A 19763-nucleotide genomic window follows, 5' to 3' on the forward strand; every position below is an offset into this window, starting at 1 on the left:
GGTGGCCTAGGGACCCTCCGTCCCCAGACTTGTGCACCTCTGTCCGCCCTCCTGCACCAGCTCCACCCACCACAGCCAATGCTCCGGCGTCCCCGTAAATCCCAGGGCAGCCCTGCTAGTCTCGGCACGTTCCTCCCGCCCTGGCGCCTGGCCCAGCGTGGCCCCTGTCCAAGTGCCAGCGCTGGAGGCACCGCGCAGGTCGTGCCGGGACAGGTGGCGGGTGGCCTCCCTCCCGTCACTGCCCCAGGGAGCCAGGGATGGTGCGTCAGGCCATCTCTGCCGCCGGTGCGCCCAGCGCTCACCTGCCGGATGGGGTAGAGGCTGCCCACGTGCTGCAGCCCGCTGTAGAGCAGCCAGTTGGTGATCTCCATGCAGTCCAGCACCCACTGCCGGCCACGGAAGTTGCTGTGCTCACAAAGCACCCAGCTGGGAGGGGAGAGGGAGCAGAGCCGTCTGCACTCGGGCAGGGACCTGGCTGGGCCTCAGCAGCAGAGGCTAGCGAGCGGCCTCCTGCGTCTCGCTGGCCGCAAGGTGGTCGGACCGCGCCAGGCTCCTGGGCGAGGGCAGGCCTGCTCGCTGCGCCGGCGCCCCGGGGTTCGAGGGAAACAGCTACGTGGCTGGCAACGGAGACACAGCGCCTGCGGGCCCGTGCGGGCTCCCGGTCGTTCTCCGGCGCGCGGCCTGGCGGCTACAGGAGGGGACTGGAAACCAGCCCCCCCGGTTCAGTTACCAAGCGTGAGAGCCGGGATCAGGAGCTCAACTTCCCTATTCTTGGTTAATTCCATACATGGCTGGACGCCGGTGAAATCTGCCCCCGGCCCCGGGCACTGGCCTGTCTGCAACCGGGTCTCCGAGACAGTTTCCTCCCCCCGGCCTTGGAGGCCGGCTGCTCTGGTTTGGCCCCCAGGGGGGTCGTTGGGGGAGCTCCCAGGAGCCTGTTTCACGGTCTTGCCCAACTGGGGCAGGGCCGGTTCTCTGGCCGCGTGTCTTTCAGCTGCACAGCCTGGCTTCCTGCCAGCACAGGGGCGGGGCCAAACACATCAGGGAAGCGGGCAGTCTGATTGGCCGGCATCCCAGTGGGGCGGGGCCCTGGCTCAGGTGGGGAGAAGCGAACAGAATGGGTCTGTCCAGGTGCCGGCGGCGCCTGGCTCTGGGGAGGAGCCCCGCAGTCCCCACAGCCCAGGGTGCAGGGGAGAGCCGGGAGGGGCCTGGCAGGCCTGGGCACTACGGGGCTGGCTCTGGACACTGGGGCAGGTTGGGGGCACCGGGGAGGTTCCCTCGGTGGCTGTGCACCGTGTGACACGGGCCCGAAGGGGATCTCTGTCGTGCACTGCCACAGGCGGGCGCTCCGGGGCGGGTCACGACTGAGCAGCGTGCGGCGGGCGTGGCCCAGGGAGGGCGGTCACAGCTCACTATCCCCGGGAGGGGCGTGCCCGGGGCCGTGCGCACACTTACATCCCGCCTTTCACGCGCACCGACAGCACGTGGGTGTTGTAGCCCTCGGCCGCCAGGCTCCGCACCGCGCCGCTCAGCTCCACCTCCTTCCCCTCGAAGCACTCCAGCCCGTGCAGGGAGATCGAGGGCTCCGAGAAGAACTGCGGGCGAGAGGCAGGGGGAGCTGTGGGGCGAGGGGCAGGGGGAGCTGAGGGGCTAGGGGTGCGGGGCAGGGGACACTGAGGGATCAGGGGCACAGGGCAGGGGGCGCAGTGGGGCTATGAGCGCGGGGCAGGGGGTGCTGTGGGGCGAGGGGCAGAGGGAGCTGTGGAGCTAGGGGCAGAGTAGGGGGCGCTATGGGGCGAGGGGCGCAGGGTAGGGGGCGCTGTGGAGCTAGGGGTAGGAGGCGCTGTGGGGCGAGGGGCGTGGGGCAGGGGGCACTGTGGGGTGTGGGGTGCAGGGCAGGGGGCGCTGTGGGCTTAGGGGCACGGGGCAGAGGGAGCTGTGGAGCTACGGGTAGGGGGCACTGTGGGGCGAGGGGCGCTGTGGGTAGCGGGGCGGGGGCGCTGTGGAGCGAGGGGTAGGGGGCGCTGTGGGGCGAGGGGCGCTGTGGGTAGCAGGGCGAGGGCGCTGTGGAGCGAGGGGTAGGGGCGCTGTGGAGCGAGGGGTAGGGGGCGCTGTGGGGCGCGGGGCGCTGTGGAGCGAGGGGTGGGGGGCGCTGTGGGGCGAGGGGTGGGGGGCGCTGTGGGGCGAGGGGTGGGGGGCGCTGTGGGGCGGGGGGCGCTGTGGGGCAGGGGGCGCTGTGGTTAGCGGCTGGAGCGGGGAACAGCCCCTGTCCCTGTTCAGGCCCGTGGCCACGGGGGCCTGGGCCGTGCCGGGGGGGGCCGGGGAGCGGCCGCGCTTACGATGGGGACCCTGCGCAGCGAGCGGACGGCAGCGGAGGGGGCGCAGCCCATGGCGCCGAGCGTCGGGTACTCGCCGTCCAGCAGAACGTGCTGCTCCCCCTGGAAGTCCTGCTCCTCGCAGAGGATCCAGCTGGAGGGGAGATGCTCTCATGGGACGACTCTGCCCTGGGGGGGGCAGGGCTCTTCCTCCAGTGCCACCCTCATGTGCCCCTGTGGCCCCTCCAAACACAGGCCCCCCCGCACACCGCCCTGCCACGCCTGTCACCTCCCGGCCCCAGCAGCCCTGTGCCTCCCAGCCCCCGGTGCTTCCCCCCTTGGGGCTGGCGGCCCCCCGCGATCCCTCCAGCCCCCAAATCCGGACCTGGCCGCCCGGGGGCTCCTGGCAGGCACCTCCCACGTCCCGCCCCCCAGAGCCCTGAGCACCTCCTGACCTGCCTCCGTGGACCCTGCAGGACTGGGGGACGAAGGCCGGCGGCAGGGACCCCTGGTCCTCCTCAAAGGAGACGTGATCCCCGAGGTAGCCGGGAGCGGAGAACAGCTGGATCTGGAGAGCCCAGGGCACAAAGCTCAGTGACCCGGGCGGGGACCCAGGGAGGGAGACCGGGGACCCGTCCAGCCCGTGTGTCCGCCCGGCTGGCAGAGGCCACCGTGCGCTCACCCCCCTGCCAGCCAGCTCCCGCCGACCCCCATTCCCGGAGCCCCGCGGGCGGGCCCAGCAGCAGGCCAAGGCGGAGAGGGACCGAGCCCCTGCCCCCGGGAGCCCACTTACCCGGCTGACAAAGTGCAGACTGTGCCCCCCGACCTGCAAGGAAACAAGGCGCAGCCGTTACGGTCTCCCCGCCGGGTCCCAGGGCCTCCCTCGGATGCGCCAGGGCCAAGGGCCCCGATCCGGAGCAGCCCGGGCCCCGCACTGCGCGCGGGAGGGCGACTGTTCTGCCTCAGTGGCATGGCCGCCTACCAGGCCTTGCCCCGCAAAGACCCTTCCCAGCCCACGCTCCCCCGCAGGGACGGGGGCTGGGACGAGGGGGGCCTCCCTCTGCCTTTGTGCGCCCTGCACTGGGGCGTCTCCTGCGCTGGCTGCTCCCTCTGCGGCACAAAGGTGGATGCGGCCGAGAATCCCACCCAGAGAATGCAGATTTCGGGTTCCCTCGAACGCTCCTGGGCCACAGGGCAGGGCCAGGGGCGGCAGGCTGGGTGACTGCGGGCTCCCTCGTTAGGGGGCGGGCGTGTGGGAGGCAAGGCGCTCTCACCTGGAGGACAGGCTGCACCGAGGCGATCCGGCTGTCACTGGCTCCCCAGTCCTCGCAGGTGCGATACATCCCTTTCTCCAGGACATACTGCTCGCCTGAGAAGTGTGTGTTCTCGTAGGCCACCCACCTGCCACAGAAACGGACCAGGGTGACTGAGGCTCCCGTCCGGCTCCCAGCGCCCTGCCAAGCGGGCAGCCGTGCACACGGGGAGCGTTACTTCCTGACCCCTGTGGTCGGCAGCCCTGAAGCCTGAGGATTCCTCCCCCCGGGCCGTAGCGCAAGGGAGCCCCGGGTCCCTGAGTTACCCAGCACAGGATCGGCCAAGCCCCTAAACTCCTTTCTGCTCCTAGACTGAGGCCCCCTCCCTGCCCCCGCCCCCTCCCCACCGTCCCCGCCCCCGGGCGCTCACACGCCACGCAGCACGTGGATGGACTGGGTGGTGGGTCCATAGCCGGCCAGCTCCACGTCGGGCAGCGCTTCGCTCAGCTCCATGCTGGGCCCGTCCTGGAAGTCCAGGGCCTTGAAGAGCACCAGGGCCGGGTCTGAGAAGTCCTGCGGGGAGAGGGGAACCCTCCCTCAGACCGGCTGGCTCCCTCCCCCGGGGGCCCTGGCTCGGCAGCGGCTCCCTCCCCGGGCCCCTCGTGCTGCTGGAGGGAATGGGACCGCCACGAGGACACCGGTTGGAACCCAGCCCCCAGCTACCAGGGAGAGCCCTGTGTACCGTGTGGACTGAGCCCCAGGGGGACTAGTGCCCCCCTCACAGAGCCCCGGCACCCTCCCGGGCAGCGCCACTAGAGCGCACGAGGGCCGGCTGGAGGAAGGCACCCACCCCCCCGCCACTCGGGGGAGACGGCAGCCCGGCTGCCCGCGGTCCCAAGCCCCGCAGCTGGCGAGTCTCACCGTCCGGATGAGCCGCAAGGACCCCAGCGCGGCGCTGCAGCCTCCCCACTGCTGCCAGTCGGGGTATTCGCCTTCCTCCAGCAGATACTGGTGGCCCCGGAACCCCTCCTTCTCGTAGCCGACCCAGCTGGGGGAGGGAGACAGAGACAAGCGTGAGGCCATCCCAGGCCACTGCTGGGGGAGGGGGGACCTTCCCCCTCTGGGCACACGTGGCGCCTCCCCCAGTCCATCTCCTGGGCTCAGGGCACTTTGCAATGAGACCCTCGCTCACCAGCCCCCCAGGATGCGCAGAGACCCCACCGGGGGCATCCCAGGCCCCAGGCTGTTCAGGTCATAGATGTCTTGGTTCACTTCACAGCTGTGGCCCTGGAAACCCGCCAGCTCGTAGATCACGGCCTGGAGAGAGACAGGGAACCTGGCAACTGAGGACCCACAGATGCAGACCTAGGGATGGAGGCTGGGATGGAGCTGACCTACGGCTCGCGCTCCTGCCCCATTTCCAACAGCGCCCCCTGCTGGGAGAGGCGGGAGAAGCAGGAGCATCCCCACAGCTCACGCTCTTGACCCATTTCCAATAGCGCCCCCTGCTGGGAGAGGCAGGAGAAGCAGGAGCATCCCCACAGCTCACGCTCTTGACCCATTTCCAATAGCGCCCCCTGCTGGGAGAGGCGGGAGTAGCAGGAGCATCCCCACAGCTCACGCTCCTGCCCCATTTCCAACAGCGCCCCCTGCTGGGAGAGGCGGGAGTAGCAGGAGCATCCCCATAGCTCCTGCTCCTGCCCCGTTCTTGACAGCGCCCCCTGCTGGGAGAGGCGGGAGTAGCAGGAGCATCCCCACAGCTCACGCTCCTGCCCCATTTCCAACAGCGCCCCCTGCTGGGAGAGGCGGGAGTAGCAGGAGCATCCCCACAGCTCACGCTCCTGCCCCATTTCCAACAGCGCCCCCTGCTGGGAGAGGCGGGAGTAGCAGGAGCACCCCCACAGCTCACACTCCTGCCCAGTTCCCAACAGCGCCCCCTGCTGGGAGAGGTGGGAGTAGCAGGAGCACGGCCACACCAATGTCCTGATGCCATTTCCATAGTCATGCCTCCTAGCGACAGCTGGGAGTGGGTTGGGAGCAGCCCCCCACCCGTCTCTTGGCGTGTCCCCCAACAGCGCCTCCTGGCGGGGCGGCTAGCTCTGCAGCGGCTGTGAGCATTCAGGACACTGACCCTTTGGGGACTGACCCTGGCCCCAGTTTTTGGGCCCAGGCTCGGCAAGCACCTTCTTCTCTTACCTTGGGCTCCCCAGGTTTCTCTACCACCGGGCAGCCCTGAAACGAGAGGAAACCCAAAGGAGAGCTCAGAGAGCGGCCGGGGAGAGCGTGAAGCAGGGCCCGCATGAGGCTGAGGGCTCGGGCCGCAAACGCTGTGGAAGGGAAACGCGGCTGCTTGGTCTTGTCAGGCAGGAGGGGGCTGTGTGTGAGGGTCGGCTGGCCTGAGGAGACGCCTCCGTGCAGCCCTGGCTTTGCTGCTCCCGGTCTCCCCCTTGGGAGCTGCATCTCCACGAGGGAGGGGCCCAACCCCAACGGTCCACAGGGCCCTCGCCCTGGCCCAGGGCTGCCTGTCCTTTGCGGAAAAGCCGGTTGCTATTTCTGCCCCTTGCTCTCCTCCACGGGGCAGGGACAGCAGCAGGCAGCGTCCCCCAGTGGGGAGGCAGGAGACGGCAGGGCCAGGCGCTCACCAGTGTAATGGGATGCAGGGAGCAGACTGCGGGGTCCTTCGCACCCCAGGCTTTTAAGCTGGGGTACCCGCCAGGTTCCAAAACGTAGGGGTCGTCGTCAAAGAAAGGCTTGGAGTAAATCAGCCACCTGGAGCAGAGGGAGCGGACAGTTACACGGGCAGGCCTCGGGCGAGTCTTCCCACCGACCTCAGGGGGCACTGGAGCCGGCTCCCCTGCCAAAGCAGAAGGAGGGGCCCTGAGGCTGCGCGAGGCTTACAGGCCGGAGTGGACAATGATGGACGAGGCCGTCAAGGGCTTGGCACAGAGCCGGGTGTCTTCCGAGGAGCCCGTGAACCGCACTTTGGTGCCTTCTCCATTCTCGGCGCTAAACAAACTGATCTCGGGGAGCCGGTAATCCTGGAAGAGGGGACAGCGGCTGCTAGCCAGGAGGCGCCTTCGTCACTGTGCTCAGAACCAACCCAGGGAAACCCGCCCCGGCTTCCACGCAGGTGCCAGCTGCTTCACTCTCTGGTTCAGATCCCCAAGGACAAGTTCAACCCAACTTCCCTCAGGGCTTTTGCCCAGGTTGCGGAGGAGTCCGTGAAGTTTTAGACGCTTCTTCCAATGGACCCAGAAGCCCGAGGGATCCCAAGAATCTGCCTTGTAAACAAAGCTCCTGCTGCGCCCCTGGCCTTACACTCAGCCTGGGCCTTGCTGTTCCCTCTCCCGCTACAACCAGCACTTCTGCGGGTGAACTTCTCCTCACCCCCCTCCCTTGAGTCCGCCACTCTGCTCCTGCACCAGCCGCCACGCCTGCCCTGCTGCTGGAAGGCAGAGGAGGGCCAGGCAGTGGTGCGCGCTCCCACATGCCTCGGTGCACATGAGAAATGTATTCCGCACATGGATGGAAAAGATGAGCAGGAACTTTGGCTTGGACTCAGCTTTGCTGAAGCTCCCGTTGCTTTGGAGGAGAGCAAGTTTTCTAAGAGGATCAAACCCACCCAGACACCAGCCTCAATGGGTCCCGCACTCACCCTCACCACCCTCTTGAGGGAGCCGATGCGGAAGGGCGTGTTCTCGGGCGCCTCCCCGTCTTTCTGATAGGCTGCCCAGGGATTGCTGATCTCCACATCCCCCTCGGCCAGCACGCACTTCCGCCCATGGTACCGCGGCTTCTCGTACATCACCCAGCTGGGGGAGCAAAGCACAGGAGAGGGGCTCTGACCCTGGGCCCAGCTGGGGAGTCCAGCACAGCTTGTCTGCCCATGGGGACCCCGACTGGGCACAGGGAACCCTCATGCCCATGGGGCATTGCCGGGGGTCGGCGGGACGCTGGGCGGGATAAAGGGGCTTGCCCATGAGGATGGCTTTGCAGCATCGGGGCATGGGCCAGTCACCTGAGGTCAGCACAGAGCCAGCGGGAAGCCAGGGGCAGATAACCACGTGCCTGGGTTAATTCCCAGCGCAACGGCAGAGCTGGCTACTCGGAGGTGAGCAAGCCCAGCCAGCGAGACACAAGTGAGCCCCCTGTTACAGCCCGTCCTGCGGAGTGGGGGGCCTCAGAGCCCTGGATTCAGACTGGCTGCTGTGACGCGTCACCAGGGGCCCGGGCACGAGTTCTCCTGCACAGGATCAGGGCCCTGTCGTGTCCGGCGCTGGGCGCTCCCTGCCCCAAGGAGCTTCCAATCTACACTGAGGCGCCGGCACCAGCGGGAGGAGAAAGGAGGAGACAGTGAGGCACAGGGATTCCCTGCCCGAGATCTCCCCGGGAGCCAGCGGCGGGGCAGGGAGCTGAGCCCCCCCAGCTGAGAGCCGTCCCCTCCCTCTCCAGCTCAGAGGCAGCAGCTTGTGGGCGTCTGGGCTCGCGGGTGAGCGGAGCCATGCAGCTTCCCGCGAGGCCCAGACTCATCGCTGCCAAGGCCGGGACCCTCTGTCTGACCTACACCTCGCCAGTCACGGGACCCCCCCTCGGCCCTACTGCGGGGCCCTGGCCTCCGGGGGCGACTGGAGTCCTCAGACCAAGTTACGGAGTCTCACTAATTCCTCAGGCTCAGCCCAGAAGGGGTGGGGCTGGGGGCAGCCAGCCCTCGGTGCCACCATTCAGAGTCCCCCCAGGCCGGCAACCCCGAGAGCTGGCTGGAGCCTGCCCCGCCACACTCCAGAGCCCCCCTCCCCCGCCCATCCGCGGCCCTCAGAGCCGCCCATCCAGTGCCCCATCTCTGGCCATGAGAGGTATTGGTCACCGATGGGCCCTGTGCCATCACAGGCAACCTCGTCCTCCCATCCCCTCTGTAAACTCCAGTGACGCCGCCTTCGGCGCTTTGCTCCCTTTTCGGTGCCCTCCCTCCCCCTGCAGCCTCCCTCCTTAGCCCGGGGCCCGCGCCGCTTACCCGCCTCGGACCACCCGCACGGAGATGGTGTGGGACAGCTCCCAGGCCGTGGCGTTGGCGACGTCGCCCCAGATCTCTCGCTCCTGGCCCGCAAAGCCCGGCTCGGCGAACAGAACGATCTGGCGAGGAAGGACGGCGTGGTTAGCCTCCCCTGTCTGCCGTCCCCGCGCCCAGCCCAGGCCCCCCAGCCAAGCCCGCCATGTCGGTACCTTCCCAGGTCGCATGTTCAGCTTCGCAGGGGGGCTTTGTGCATCTGGCTGCAGAAAGAAGAGGAAACAGCTGTAGAAAGTGGAAGGAAATGGCCCCGCCCGTGTAGGAGCCTCCCTCGCTCCAGGTGGCCAGCCCTGAACTGCCTCCCCGCCACGCACCCGGCATCCTAACATCTCTGCTCCGATCACCTCGCCTGCCTCCACGAGCAACCAGCCCGTCCTACGTGGCCTCAAGCCTCACCCACATCCACCCCACTAGCTAGCGCCTCTCTCAGCCACGGCCCTCTAGCCAGCCAGCCCCATACGCTGCCTATCCCTTACAGCCCCCTACCCAACAGCCCCACTCACCCCTCCAGCCCCCGCCTGTCCGCTCCCTGGGCACAGCCGGCGACCTGACCTAGCGCCCTAATCCCAGACGCCCACCGACCGACCGACTGACCGCACACCCCAGCCCAGCCCACTAGCGGGGACAGAGGAGCGCAGTGGGGCGGAGGAGTTTCTGGGGCAGGACCCCCGTACCCAGGCTGTGCTGGCTCAGCTCCCCAGGACCAGCTGAGCCGGCTTCTCCTCCGAGCCCCACCCCACGGAGTTGCCGGATGGCGCGGCCCGGACTGGACTCACCTGATGGTCCGGACTGGAGTCACCCAACAGCATGGCCCAAACTGGACTCACCTGATGGCCCGGACTGGACTCACCTGATGGTCCGGACTGGACTCACCCGACAGCACAGCCCAGACTCGACTCACCTGGTGGCCCGGACTGGACTCACCTGACAGCACGGCCCGGACTGGACTCACCCGACAGCGCGGCCCGGACTGGACTCACCCGACAGCGCGGCCCGGACTGGACTCACCTGGTGGCCCGGACTGGACTCACCTGACAGCACGGCCCGGACTGGACTCACCCGACAGTGCGGCCCGGACTCACCCGACAGTGCGGCCCGGACTCACCCGACAGTGCGGCCCGGACTGGACTCACCCGACAGCGCGGCCCGGACTCACCCGACAGTGCGGCCCGGACTCACCCGACAGTGCGGCCCAGACTCACCCGACAGTGCGGCCCAGACTCACCCGACAGCGCGGCCCAGACTCACCCGACAGCGCGGCCCGGATTGGACTCACCCGACAGCGCGGCCCAGACTCACCCGACAGCACGGCCCGGATTGGACTCACCCGACAGCACGGCCCGGATTGGACTCACCCGACAGCGCGGCCCGGACTCACCCGACAGTGCGGCCCGGATTTCCTCTCCCCAGCTGCAGGCTGAACGGAGGCCGGGAGAGATGGAGTTTTCTGCTCTGCCTCCCCGAGGAGCAGGGGCCGCTGGCCTGTGCTTTGGTCTATGCCCGGTGCCTTCCCATCCTCCAGAGAGATGGCTCCTCCCATCCCTGGGCCCCCAGCTGGGGCAGGCTCAGAGGTCAGGGGTGCGCAGGGTTTCGACTGGGGTCCGAGGGGGGGCATCCAGTGCCCGCTGGCATTCAGCAGAGCCAGGTCAATCGGCGTGGGCGAGCCCCTTCCTTCCCGGTCCTTCTCCAGAGCTTTGAGCGGGGGCAGCACGGAGGAGATGAACCCTCCGTAGAGGATGCTGCTGTCCAAGCGGGAGTAAGGCCGATCTTCCGTGGGGCCTGCCTTGGGCTCCTGGAAATCCGTCACCAGAGCGGTGCCTTGGAGGAGGTTGGCACTGAAAAGGCCACTTGGGCTCCTAGCAGCAAAGCCCTCGGCCTTCTCGTCCCCTGGAGGCTGCCTCAGTATCCCCAGGAGGGAGACCGTCTTCTCCTCGAGTCCAGCTGACCTGTTTTCCCAGGAGTAAACTTTCCTGGGCTCCTCTTTGGCTGGTGGCATCTCATCCTTACTGAGATACGGGTTTTCTATCTCCTCCTCCTCCTCCTCCCCCCCCTCCTCCTCCTCGTCCTCTTCCTCCCCCTCCTCCTCCTCGGGCTCCACGTTCTGCCCTTTCGGTCCGTTCTCCTCCAGACACATCCACCCCGCCAGGCCGAAGAGCTGGGCGAGGGACTCCGGCAGGGCAACCTGGGAAGCAGGAGCGACCTGGTGCTCGTCGATGGGCGGCAGGGGGGCGTACTTCCCGCGGGAGGAGGCGTGCGATGGCCGGAAGGGCAGGAGAGGGTTTCGGATTTCGGAGGGGTCCATGCTACGGAGGGTGTCCACCAGAAGTTCCATGTCCACACACAGCTCGGGATCCTCCTCGGCCATCTCCTGGGGACTCCCCGCACGGGCGGCTTTGGGCTCTTCGGAGGACACGGCGGGTTCGTGGACAGCTCCCGTGGAGCTCTGTGCTGGTTCCTGCCCGAGCTCAGCCGGGGGGGCCGTGTCCAGGCCCGTGGGCGCTGCCTGTGCGCCCGCGGCAGGACCGGCCTCGCTGCTTTCGCTGTGCGAGAGGCTCCCAGTCCACGTGCTCCGTATCCTGGGAGCGGGTCCAAGGATGCTGGCCGTGCTCGGCAGGCAGCTTCCCACTTCCGGGCTGGCGGGGGCCACGCCGCCCGGCCCTGGCAGGCAGCCACCGGTTTCAGGGCTGCTCGCCGCCAAGGGACTGGTCTGCCACGGGCAGGCAATGAAGCTGCTACTCCAGGCACCCGGCGTGCCCCTGTCCCCCAGGGATTTGCTGCCAGCAGCCCCGCCGCCTGGCGCCCCACAGCTTTCCTCCTGCCACGCAGCTGCCGAGCTGCCTGCGGGCTCACCGGGCGCCACCTGGGCCCCCCCAGCACAGGGCCAGCAGCATTCGCTCAGGGCTCCAGCGGCGGACGTGCTGCTTAGCGGGCATGGCAGGCAGGGCTGCCCTCGGGCACATTCGCTTCCCCGGCTGCCCTCGGCCTCAGGTGCAAGGACTTCTCCTGCAGAGCCAATCAGGGCCCCGTTGCCGGCCTGGGGAAGGAGGAGCGCCCCGTCCGATCGACACAGGACAGTGGTGCCAGCCTCTGGAATGGGCCCCAGCCTTGGGGGACTGGGCACAGAGGTGGTGCCAACAGCACCGGGCACGTGGCTGTCGCCTGGGAAGTCAGTGGGCGCAGTGACGCCAGTGGGACCGGGCACGTGGCTGTCTCCTGGGAAGTCAGTGGGCGCAGTGACGCCAGTGGGACCGGGCACGTGGCTGTCGCCTGGGGAGTCGGTGGGCGCAGTGACGCCAGTGGGACCGGGCACGTGGCTGTCGCCTGGGGAGCCGGTGGGCGCAGTGACGCCAGTGGGACCGGGCACGTGGCTGTCGCCTGGGGAGCCGGTGGGCGCAGTGACGCCAGTGGGACCGGGCACGTGGCTGTCACCTGGGGAGTCGGTGGGCGCAGTGACGCCAGTGGGACCGGGCACGTGGCTGTCTCCTGGGGAGCTGGTGGGTGCAGTGACGCCAGTGGGACCGGGCACGTGGCTGTCGCCTGGGGAGCCGGTGGGTGCAGTGACGCCAGTGGGACCGGGCACGTGGCTGTCTCCTGGGGAGCCGGTGGGCGCAGTGATGCCAGTGGGACCGGGCACGTGGCTGTCTCCTGGGGAGCCGGTGGGTGCAGTGACGCCAGTGGGACCGGGCACGTGGCTGTCTCCTGGGGAGCCGGTGGGTGCAGTGACGCCAGTGGGACCGGGCACGTGGCTGTCGCCTGGGGAGTCGGTGGGTGCAGTGACGCCAGTGGGACCGGGCACGTGGCTGTCGCCTGGGGAGCCGGTGGGCGCAGTGACGCCAGTGGGACCGGGCACGTGGCTGTCTCCTGGGGAGCCGGTGGGCGCAGTGATGCCAGTTGGACCGGGCACATGGCTGTCTCCTGGGGAGTCGGTGGGTGCAGTGATGCCAGTGGGACCGGGCACGTGGCTGTCTCCTGGGGAGCCGGTGGGTGCAGTGATGCCAGTGGGACCGGGCACGTGGCTGTCGCCTGGGGAGCCGGTGGGTGCAGTGACGCCAGTGGGACCGGGCACGTGGCTGTCGCCTGGGGAGCCGGTGGGTGCAGTGATGCCAGTGGGACCGGGCACGTGGCTGTCGCCTGGGGAGCCAGTGGGTGCAGTGATGCCAGTGGGACCGGGCACGTGGCTGTCTCCTGGGGAGTCGGTGGGCGCAGTGACGCTAGTGGGACCGGGCACGTGGCTGTCGCCTGGGGAGCCAGTGGGTGCAGTGATGCCAGTGGGACCGGGCACGTGGCTGTCTCCTGGGGAGTCGGTGGGTGCAGTGACGCCAGTGGGACCGGGCACGTGGCTGTCGCCTGGGGAGCCGGTGGGCGCAGTGACGCCAGTGGGACCGGGCACGTGGCTGTCTCCTGGGGAGCCGGTGGGTGCAGTGACGCCAGTGGGACCGGGCACGTGGCTGTCGCCTGGGGAGCCGGTGGGCGCAGTGACGCCAGTGGGACCGGGCACGTGGCTGTCTCCTGGGGAGCCGGTGGGTGCAGTGATGCCAGTGGGACCGGGCACGTGGCTGTCGCCTGGGGAGCCAGTGGGTGCCACGATGCTGACAGTGCTGGGGGGCTGGATCTCGCTCGGGGGTTCAGTGACGGGGGAGCTGTCGGCCACGTGCTGTCCCTTTCCCGGCGGCCTCGTCTCCTTGGGAGCGGGGGCGTAGATTTGGGAGAAGATGGGGGCATGTGCCGAGAACCCTTTCCGTGGGCCGGCAGACCGGGAGCAGCTGCCGGCTGTCGGACAGGGCGCGTCTGCAGAGTCCCTGCCGATGGTCCCTTTCTCCCAGGCCTCCAGCAGCGCAGACACCCGGGAGGGGTTGTTGGTGCCGCCCGGCAGGCTGGCATCGGTGTCTAACCTCTGCGAGGGCAGGGAGGCCTGGGGGGGGGAGGGCTCCGCGGGCGCCTTCTTCCAGCTGAACCAGGAGCGCCTGCCTGGCTCTCCTGGCGCAGAGCAATGGGAAGCATCGCCGGCCTTCTTCATCTCGCCCCGGCGGGGGTCCGGCCCTGTGCTGGCCTCACGGGCTCTCTCCGATCCGGCCTCCTGGCCTGCGGCTCCTGGGCACGGCCCAGCAGCACTGCGGGGGGGAGGAGACACAAGAAGCCGTCAGGGCGTGGGCAGCGAGGGGAAGGCCAAGAGAGCTCTGCCTGGGCTCCCGGGCACTGACAGCCCGTCCCCCTCCACTCGGGCAAGTCCGCCCCTTGGGTCGCAGCCTGAGCGAGCGCCCCCTCTCGGCGCAAGCCCCCACCCCCAGCCCCACGGGGCTACAGGCAGCTCCAGCCAGAGCCCGTCTGAGACACCCCGGTCTCCGGCCCCAGCCTCCACTTGGGGCCCAGCTACTTTCCTGGGCGTCTGGGAGAAGGCGGCTCTGGTGCCAGGCAGACTGGGCGCCCCATAGAGCCAGCTCGGGGGGCGCACGGGCCTGCCCTTCCAGAGGCGACTGTGGCTCCTCCCCCCGTGCCTAGCAGGGATGGATCACGCCCTGGGATCTGGGTCACAGGCCTGTCGGGCGTCCCCGTGGGGCCCAGTGCAGTTTGGTGGCCCCGCAAGGACACGGCGCCTCCCCGTCGGCAGGTGCCTTCAGGGGGCTCCTCGTCGGCGCCAGGCAGAGCTCCAGCTGCGAGGGGAGGCTTTTCAACCCCCTGGGCCCTGCTGCCGGTAGCAGGCCCCAGACACACCTCTGTTCCCTGCACAGGTTTCCATCTACCACCGGCAGCTGAGCCTGCCCTCAGCAACGGCTCTGGACCCTGGCCATCCGGCTCCAGCCCAGACTAAGGCAGGGGGCCGGGGCTGGTCCCCTCGAGCAATGGGCAGATGCCGTGTCCTGGCTCCTGCCAGTAGAGCCGTGGCCTTTGGCCACGTTGAGGGGCTGTTAATGCTGCCTAAGTTACCTGCATGGCCCCTCTTGCTCTAGTGTCTGAACCACTGACCATCTTTAATGTATTGATCCTCCCACGTCCCTGTGAGGCCAGGCACTACTACTGGCCCCCCTGTACAGTGGGGGAAACCGAGGCACACAGAGGCTAAGTGACTTGCCCAAGGCCATACAGAAAGAGTGTGGCAGAGAACTGCTTCTCCCAAGCACTGCACTAATGCCCTAACCCAGGGCTACTCAACTTTGGAAGCCCCGGGGCCCACAATGATACTCACAGCACATGCCGAGGGCCGCAACTTAAGTGCGGTTGCATATACGTGCAAATATATATGCAAATATATGCAAATTGCTTCTTTCACACTGATGGGCACGAATACAAAGCAATTCTCGCAGTGGCCCGGTGCTCCCGGTGCCTCCTCCCTGGGGGGCTGGAAACGCCGACCCCCTGTACCCGTCTGTGCCAGCCAGCCCGTCCGCTTGCGTCTTTCAGAGCTCACTCGCCCTTGTGGGGCGTGTTCCCGGGGGAGGCCACGTCCAAAGGATCCCACCCGTGGGCCGTGTGTTGAGCCCCGTGTAAACCCAAACCGGCCTGCGGGCCGCAAACGAACGCAGCCCTCAGACCACGTGCTGAGTAGCCCCGCCCTAACCACTAGACCAGCCTTCCACTTCTGGGGATCTGGAAGGCCCGGACAGTTCCAGGGTACGTCTACACTACAGCGCTAGTTCGAACTAACTTAGTTCGAATTAGTTAATTCGAACTAAGCTAGTTCGAACTAACGCATCTAGAACTAAAAACTAGTTCGAACTAGCGTTTTGCTAGTTCGAACTAGTAAGTCCACATTGAGTGGACTCTGGACAGGGCTTAAGGATGGCCGGAAGCAGTGCCGGCAGGGCATAAAAGGAGGACTTAGAGCATGGAGATGCTGTCTCAGGCTAGCCGAGGGCTGCGCTTAAAGGGTCCCGACCCCCACCCCGGACACACAGTTCTAAGGGGTGCCCCGCTTGCAAAGAAGTTCTGGCTTGGAGTGCCCTGAGTGCCCACACTGGGCACATCACACCACTCGGCCATCAGCCCGGCTGCACTTGCCGCAGGCTGCCATCTGGGGAGAGGGAGTAATTGGGGGGCTGCAGGAGAGCTTCCACCCCCAGAAGCCCGCAGAGCCAGCCCAGTCCTCCCCATCGGGGGCTCGTACCCCATTCCTCCCTCCACTTACCCTTCCCTAGCCCCCCTTCTTATTGATGTACAAAATAAAGATAACGTTTCTTCCAACATTGACTCTGTCTTTATTGAACAAAACTGGGGGGGACTGGGAAAAGGAGGTGGGAGAGGGGAAGAGAAAGGCTGGGAGAGGGGAGGGCAACTAACATGATCAGGGGTTGGGAACAGGTCCCAGATGAAGAAAGGCTACAGAGACTGGGACTGTTCAGCTTAGAAAAGAGGAGACGGAGAGGGGACAGGATAGAGGTCTCTAAAAGAAGGGGTTGGGTGGAGAGGGTGCATTCATAAAAGTTCTTCCTGAGTTCCCATAAAGAAGGACTAGAGGACACCAAAGGAAAGGAATGGGTAGCAGGCTTGAAACTAGTAAGAGAAAGTTGTTCTTCTTGACAAAGCAAATAGTTAACCTGTGGAACTCCTTGCTGCAGGAGGCTGTGAAGGCTAGAACTAGAACAGAGTTTAAAGGGAAGTGAGATAAAGTCATGGAGGTTGGGGCCATGGAGTCCTATTAGCCAGAGGGTAGGAGTGGTGTCCCTGCCCAAAGTTTGTGGAAGGCTGGAGAGGGATGGCACGAGACAAATGGCTTGGTCATTGTCTTCGGTCCATCCCCTCCAGGGTCCCTAGGGTTGGCCGCTGTTGGCAGACAGGCTACTGGGCTAGATGGACCTTTGGTCTGACCCAGGACGGCCATTGTAAGCTCAGGGCTCAGTGTCGGGGGTCTCAGTGGACCCCCTTGATTTTCATGCACACCTGGTCCTGGGTGGCCAGGCTGGCAGCTCTCCTGCCCTAGACGGCCACTTTCCTGTGCCTAGTGCGGAGATCGTGGACGAGGTCCACGATGTCCGCACTAGCCCAGGAAGGTGCCCGCCTCTTGCGGTCCAGGGCAAACTCCCGGGAGCCGCCAGCCTGGTCCCGGCAAGAGGGGGTGGGCTGGGGGGCATCGGGTGGGTGGCTCTGTGCCGTGCCAGGTGCAGGGTCTGCTAGCTGGGTGCTGGCAGGCTTGCACCTGGCACGGGCACCGTAGCCAGCCCGTGCCCCTTTAAGGCGTCCGGGGCCGGGAGGGGGGCATAGAGTTTCCCTGGTGTTGGCCAGAGTGGCCACCAGGGAAACCTGGGGAGGGCTAGCCTCCCACTAGTTCGAACTAAAGGGCTACACAGCCCTTAGTTCGAACTAGCTAGTTCGAACTAGGCGTTAGTCCTCGTAAAATGAGGTTTACCTAGTTCGAACTAAGCGCTCCGCTAGTTCGATTCAAATTCGAACTAGCGGAGCGCTAGTGTAGCACCTATTAAAGTTAGTTCGAACTAACGTCCGTTAGTTCGAACTAACTTTGTAGTGTAGACATACCCCCACTCACGCCGGGCACCGGGGACCCGAAGCAGGGCACCCCCACAAGGGCGAGTGAGCTCTGAAAGACGCAAGCGGACGGGCTGGCTGGCACAGACGGGTACAGGGGGTCGGCGTTTCCAGCCCCCACGGAGGAGGCACTGGACGTGTGAAAAGTCCCACAGCGTCCCTGCTCCTGGGGACCCCCGGCTCTGGAGTCCTGCAGTCTTTGTACCGTGACCCCAGGAAACTGCTTGCGGCCAGCGCGAGTCCGAATGGGCCAGAGCCAGCTCCGTGCTGCTGGCGCGCCCATCTCCCCGGGCCCAGGCAGAGCGGGCGCTCTGCTCGCCCAGTGTCTGGCAGGGTGGGTGCCTGGGGGAGGGGTGGCCCGTCCATCTAGGCGAACTAGGCGGTTCCCTAGGGTGCCAAGTTAAATGGGGCACCAAGTGGTGGCGCGATATCATTGCGGGGTTTGGAGGGGGGCGCCGATTGCCTGGTTTGCCCTGGGGCCAAGCAATCGCACCAATGGAGCTGATGCGCGCTGGCAAAGGACGAGCAGAGAGGCAGGTTAAGCCGGTGACTCTCCCTGCACTGCAGGCGGCTCCCAGGCTAGGGCGGACGTGGCTCCCAGCCTCTGCACTGCTCCTGGAGACCCAGGGAGCTGCAGCGGCCACAGACAGTTCCCTCTCCCCGCCTGCCGGTCAAGCCTGGCCTGCCCTCCTTTGGGACGCAGCCCTCCCCCCCCCGCCGGTCCCACTGTGGGGCCCTTTGCATGGCAGAGACCATGCTCCCTACAGACACACATGGGGGCTGGAGCGGGGGCAGCCCCCCTCCCCCAGTGGGAAGGGTTTCCAGCACATCCGTGGTCAGCGACTCAGCACCACCCTCCAAGCTGAAAGGCTGGGACGCGTCCGCTTAGAAAAGAGGAGACACCTCAGGGCCAGGCTAGAGGCCAATCAAATCCATGGCGGCCGTGGAGAAAGTGAATAAGGAAAAGTTCTTCACTTGTTCCCGTAACACAAGAACGGCTTCTCGGAGCAGCCGGTTCTGGAACCCACGAGGGGGAGGCAAGTCTTGATTTAGTCCTAAGTGGAGCGCGGGCTCTGGGCCAAGAGGTGGATAGAGCTGAACCGCTTGGGAACAGTGACCATACTACAGTAAAATGTAACATCCCCGTGGTGGGCAAAGCAGCCCTGCAGCCCAGCACGGGGCACTGAATTTCAGAAAGAGGAACTGCACAAAAAGAAGAGGTTAGTGACAGACACGAATAGGTTCCAGGCCAAAAGTGAAATCCCTGCGAGCTGCAAGGAAACTTTCAAAGACACTGGAACAGAGGCCCAACTGAAATGTAAAACACACAAATGAAAACCACAGAAAGAGACCCCCAAACGTCACCAAGTGAAGGAAGCAGGGCGAGATAAAAAGGCATCGTTTAAAATGTGCCAGTTAAATCCGAGTGAGCGAAACAGAAAGGGGCATGAACTCGGTCAAGTGAAGTGGAAGAATATAGCTAAGAAGGCCAGAAAGGAGCTTGAAGAGCAGCTAGCCCCAAACTCAAAGTAATAGCAAATTGTTTTTTAAGTACAGCAGAAGCAGGAGGCTGCTAAACAACCAGTGGGGCCCTTGGACGACTGAGATGCTAAAGCAGCATTCGAAGATAAGACCATTGAGGGAAAACGAAATGACTTCTTTGCTTTGGTCTTCATGGCTGATTCCCAACCCCGAGACATTCTTTTTGGGTGACAGATCTGAGGAATTGTCCCAGACTGAGGAGGTTTTGAAACAAACTGATACACTTACCAGTAACAAGTCACCCGGACCAGATGGCCTTGAAAGAACTCAAATGGGAAATTGGGGAACTCTTACCTGTGATTTGTAACCTAGCCTTTAAAAAAGCTTCCATACCTAAAGACCAGAAGATGGCTAACGTGACACCAATATTTATAAAGGGCTTCAGAGGTGATCCTGGCAATTACAGACCGGTGAGTCTAACATCAGTGCCAGGCAAATTAATTGAAACTATAGTAAAGAATCAAATTGACAACACATGGATGAACATAATTTGTGGGGAAAAGTCACCATGGTTTCTGTAAAGGGAAATCCTGCCTCACTAATCTGCTAGAATTCTTTGAGAGGGTCAACAAACATGCAGACAAGGGGGATCCAGTGGATGTGGGGTACTTAGATTTCCAGAAAGCCTTCAACAAAGTCCCTCACCAAAGGCTCTTAAGTAAAGTAAGTTATCATGGGATAAGAGGGAAGGTCCTTTCATGGATCAGTAACTGGTTAAAAGACAGGAAACAAAGGGTAGGAATAAATGGTCAGTTCTCAGAAAGGAGAGGTAACTAGTGGGGTCCTCCAAAGGTCCGTCCTGGGACCCATCCTATTCAATTTATTTATAAATGATCTGGAGAAAGGGAAAAACAGGGAGGTGGCAACATTTGCAGCTGATTCCAAACTGCTCAAGATAGTTAAGACCAAAATAGACTGAAGAACTTCAAGAGGATCTCACAAAACTAGGGGTGTGTCTAGACTACACGGCTCCGTCGACGGAGCCATGGAAAGTAGTTTAGTCGACACAGTCAATGAAGCGGGGATTTACATAATCCCTGCTTCATTAAAATAAAAATGGCCACCACGCTGTGCCGACAATCAGCTGATCCGGCCCAGCGTGGCAGTCTA

General features: G+C 65.1%; 1 protein-coding gene across 4 annotated transcripts in view; it reads right to left on the minus strand.

Annotated features, from left to right (window-relative positions):
- Positions 1 to 19763, minus strand: part of CRYBG2 (crystallin beta-gamma domain containing 2) — a 34792-nt gene that overhangs the window by 3576 nt on the left and 11453 nt on the right. For 3 of the 4 annotated variants that reach the window (XM_075908534.1, XM_075908533.1, XM_075908536.1), the window contains 16 exons: positions 10012 to 13744; positions 8789 to 8836; positions 8580 to 8698; positions 7224 to 7380; positions 6467 to 6606; positions 6211 to 6337; positions 5765 to 5800; positions 4761 to 4885; positions 4490 to 4616; positions 3999 to 4141; positions 3590 to 3716; positions 3109 to 3141; positions 2771 to 2883; positions 2340 to 2469; positions 1456 to 1595; positions 303 to 426 (listed from right to left, as the gene is read on the minus strand). In XM_075908534.1, the coding sequence (XP_075764649.1) occupies positions 303 to 426; positions 1456 to 1595; positions 2340 to 2469; positions 2771 to 2883; positions 3109 to 3141; positions 3590 to 3716; positions 3999 to 4141; positions 4490 to 4616; positions 4761 to 4885; positions 5765 to 5800; positions 6211 to 6337; positions 6467 to 6606; positions 7224 to 7380; positions 8580 to 8698; positions 8789 to 8836; positions 10012 to 13744 (5422 nt within the window). The other variant, XM_075908535.1, reaches the window with a different exon arrangement.

This window comes from Pelodiscus sinensis, chromosome 25, assembly GCF_049634645.1.
Source record: "Pelodiscus sinensis isolate JC-2024 chromosome 25, ASM4963464v1, whole genome shotgun sequence".
Classification (NCBI taxonomy): domain Eukaryota; kingdom Metazoa; phylum Chordata; order Testudines; family Trionychidae; genus Pelodiscus; species Pelodiscus sinensis.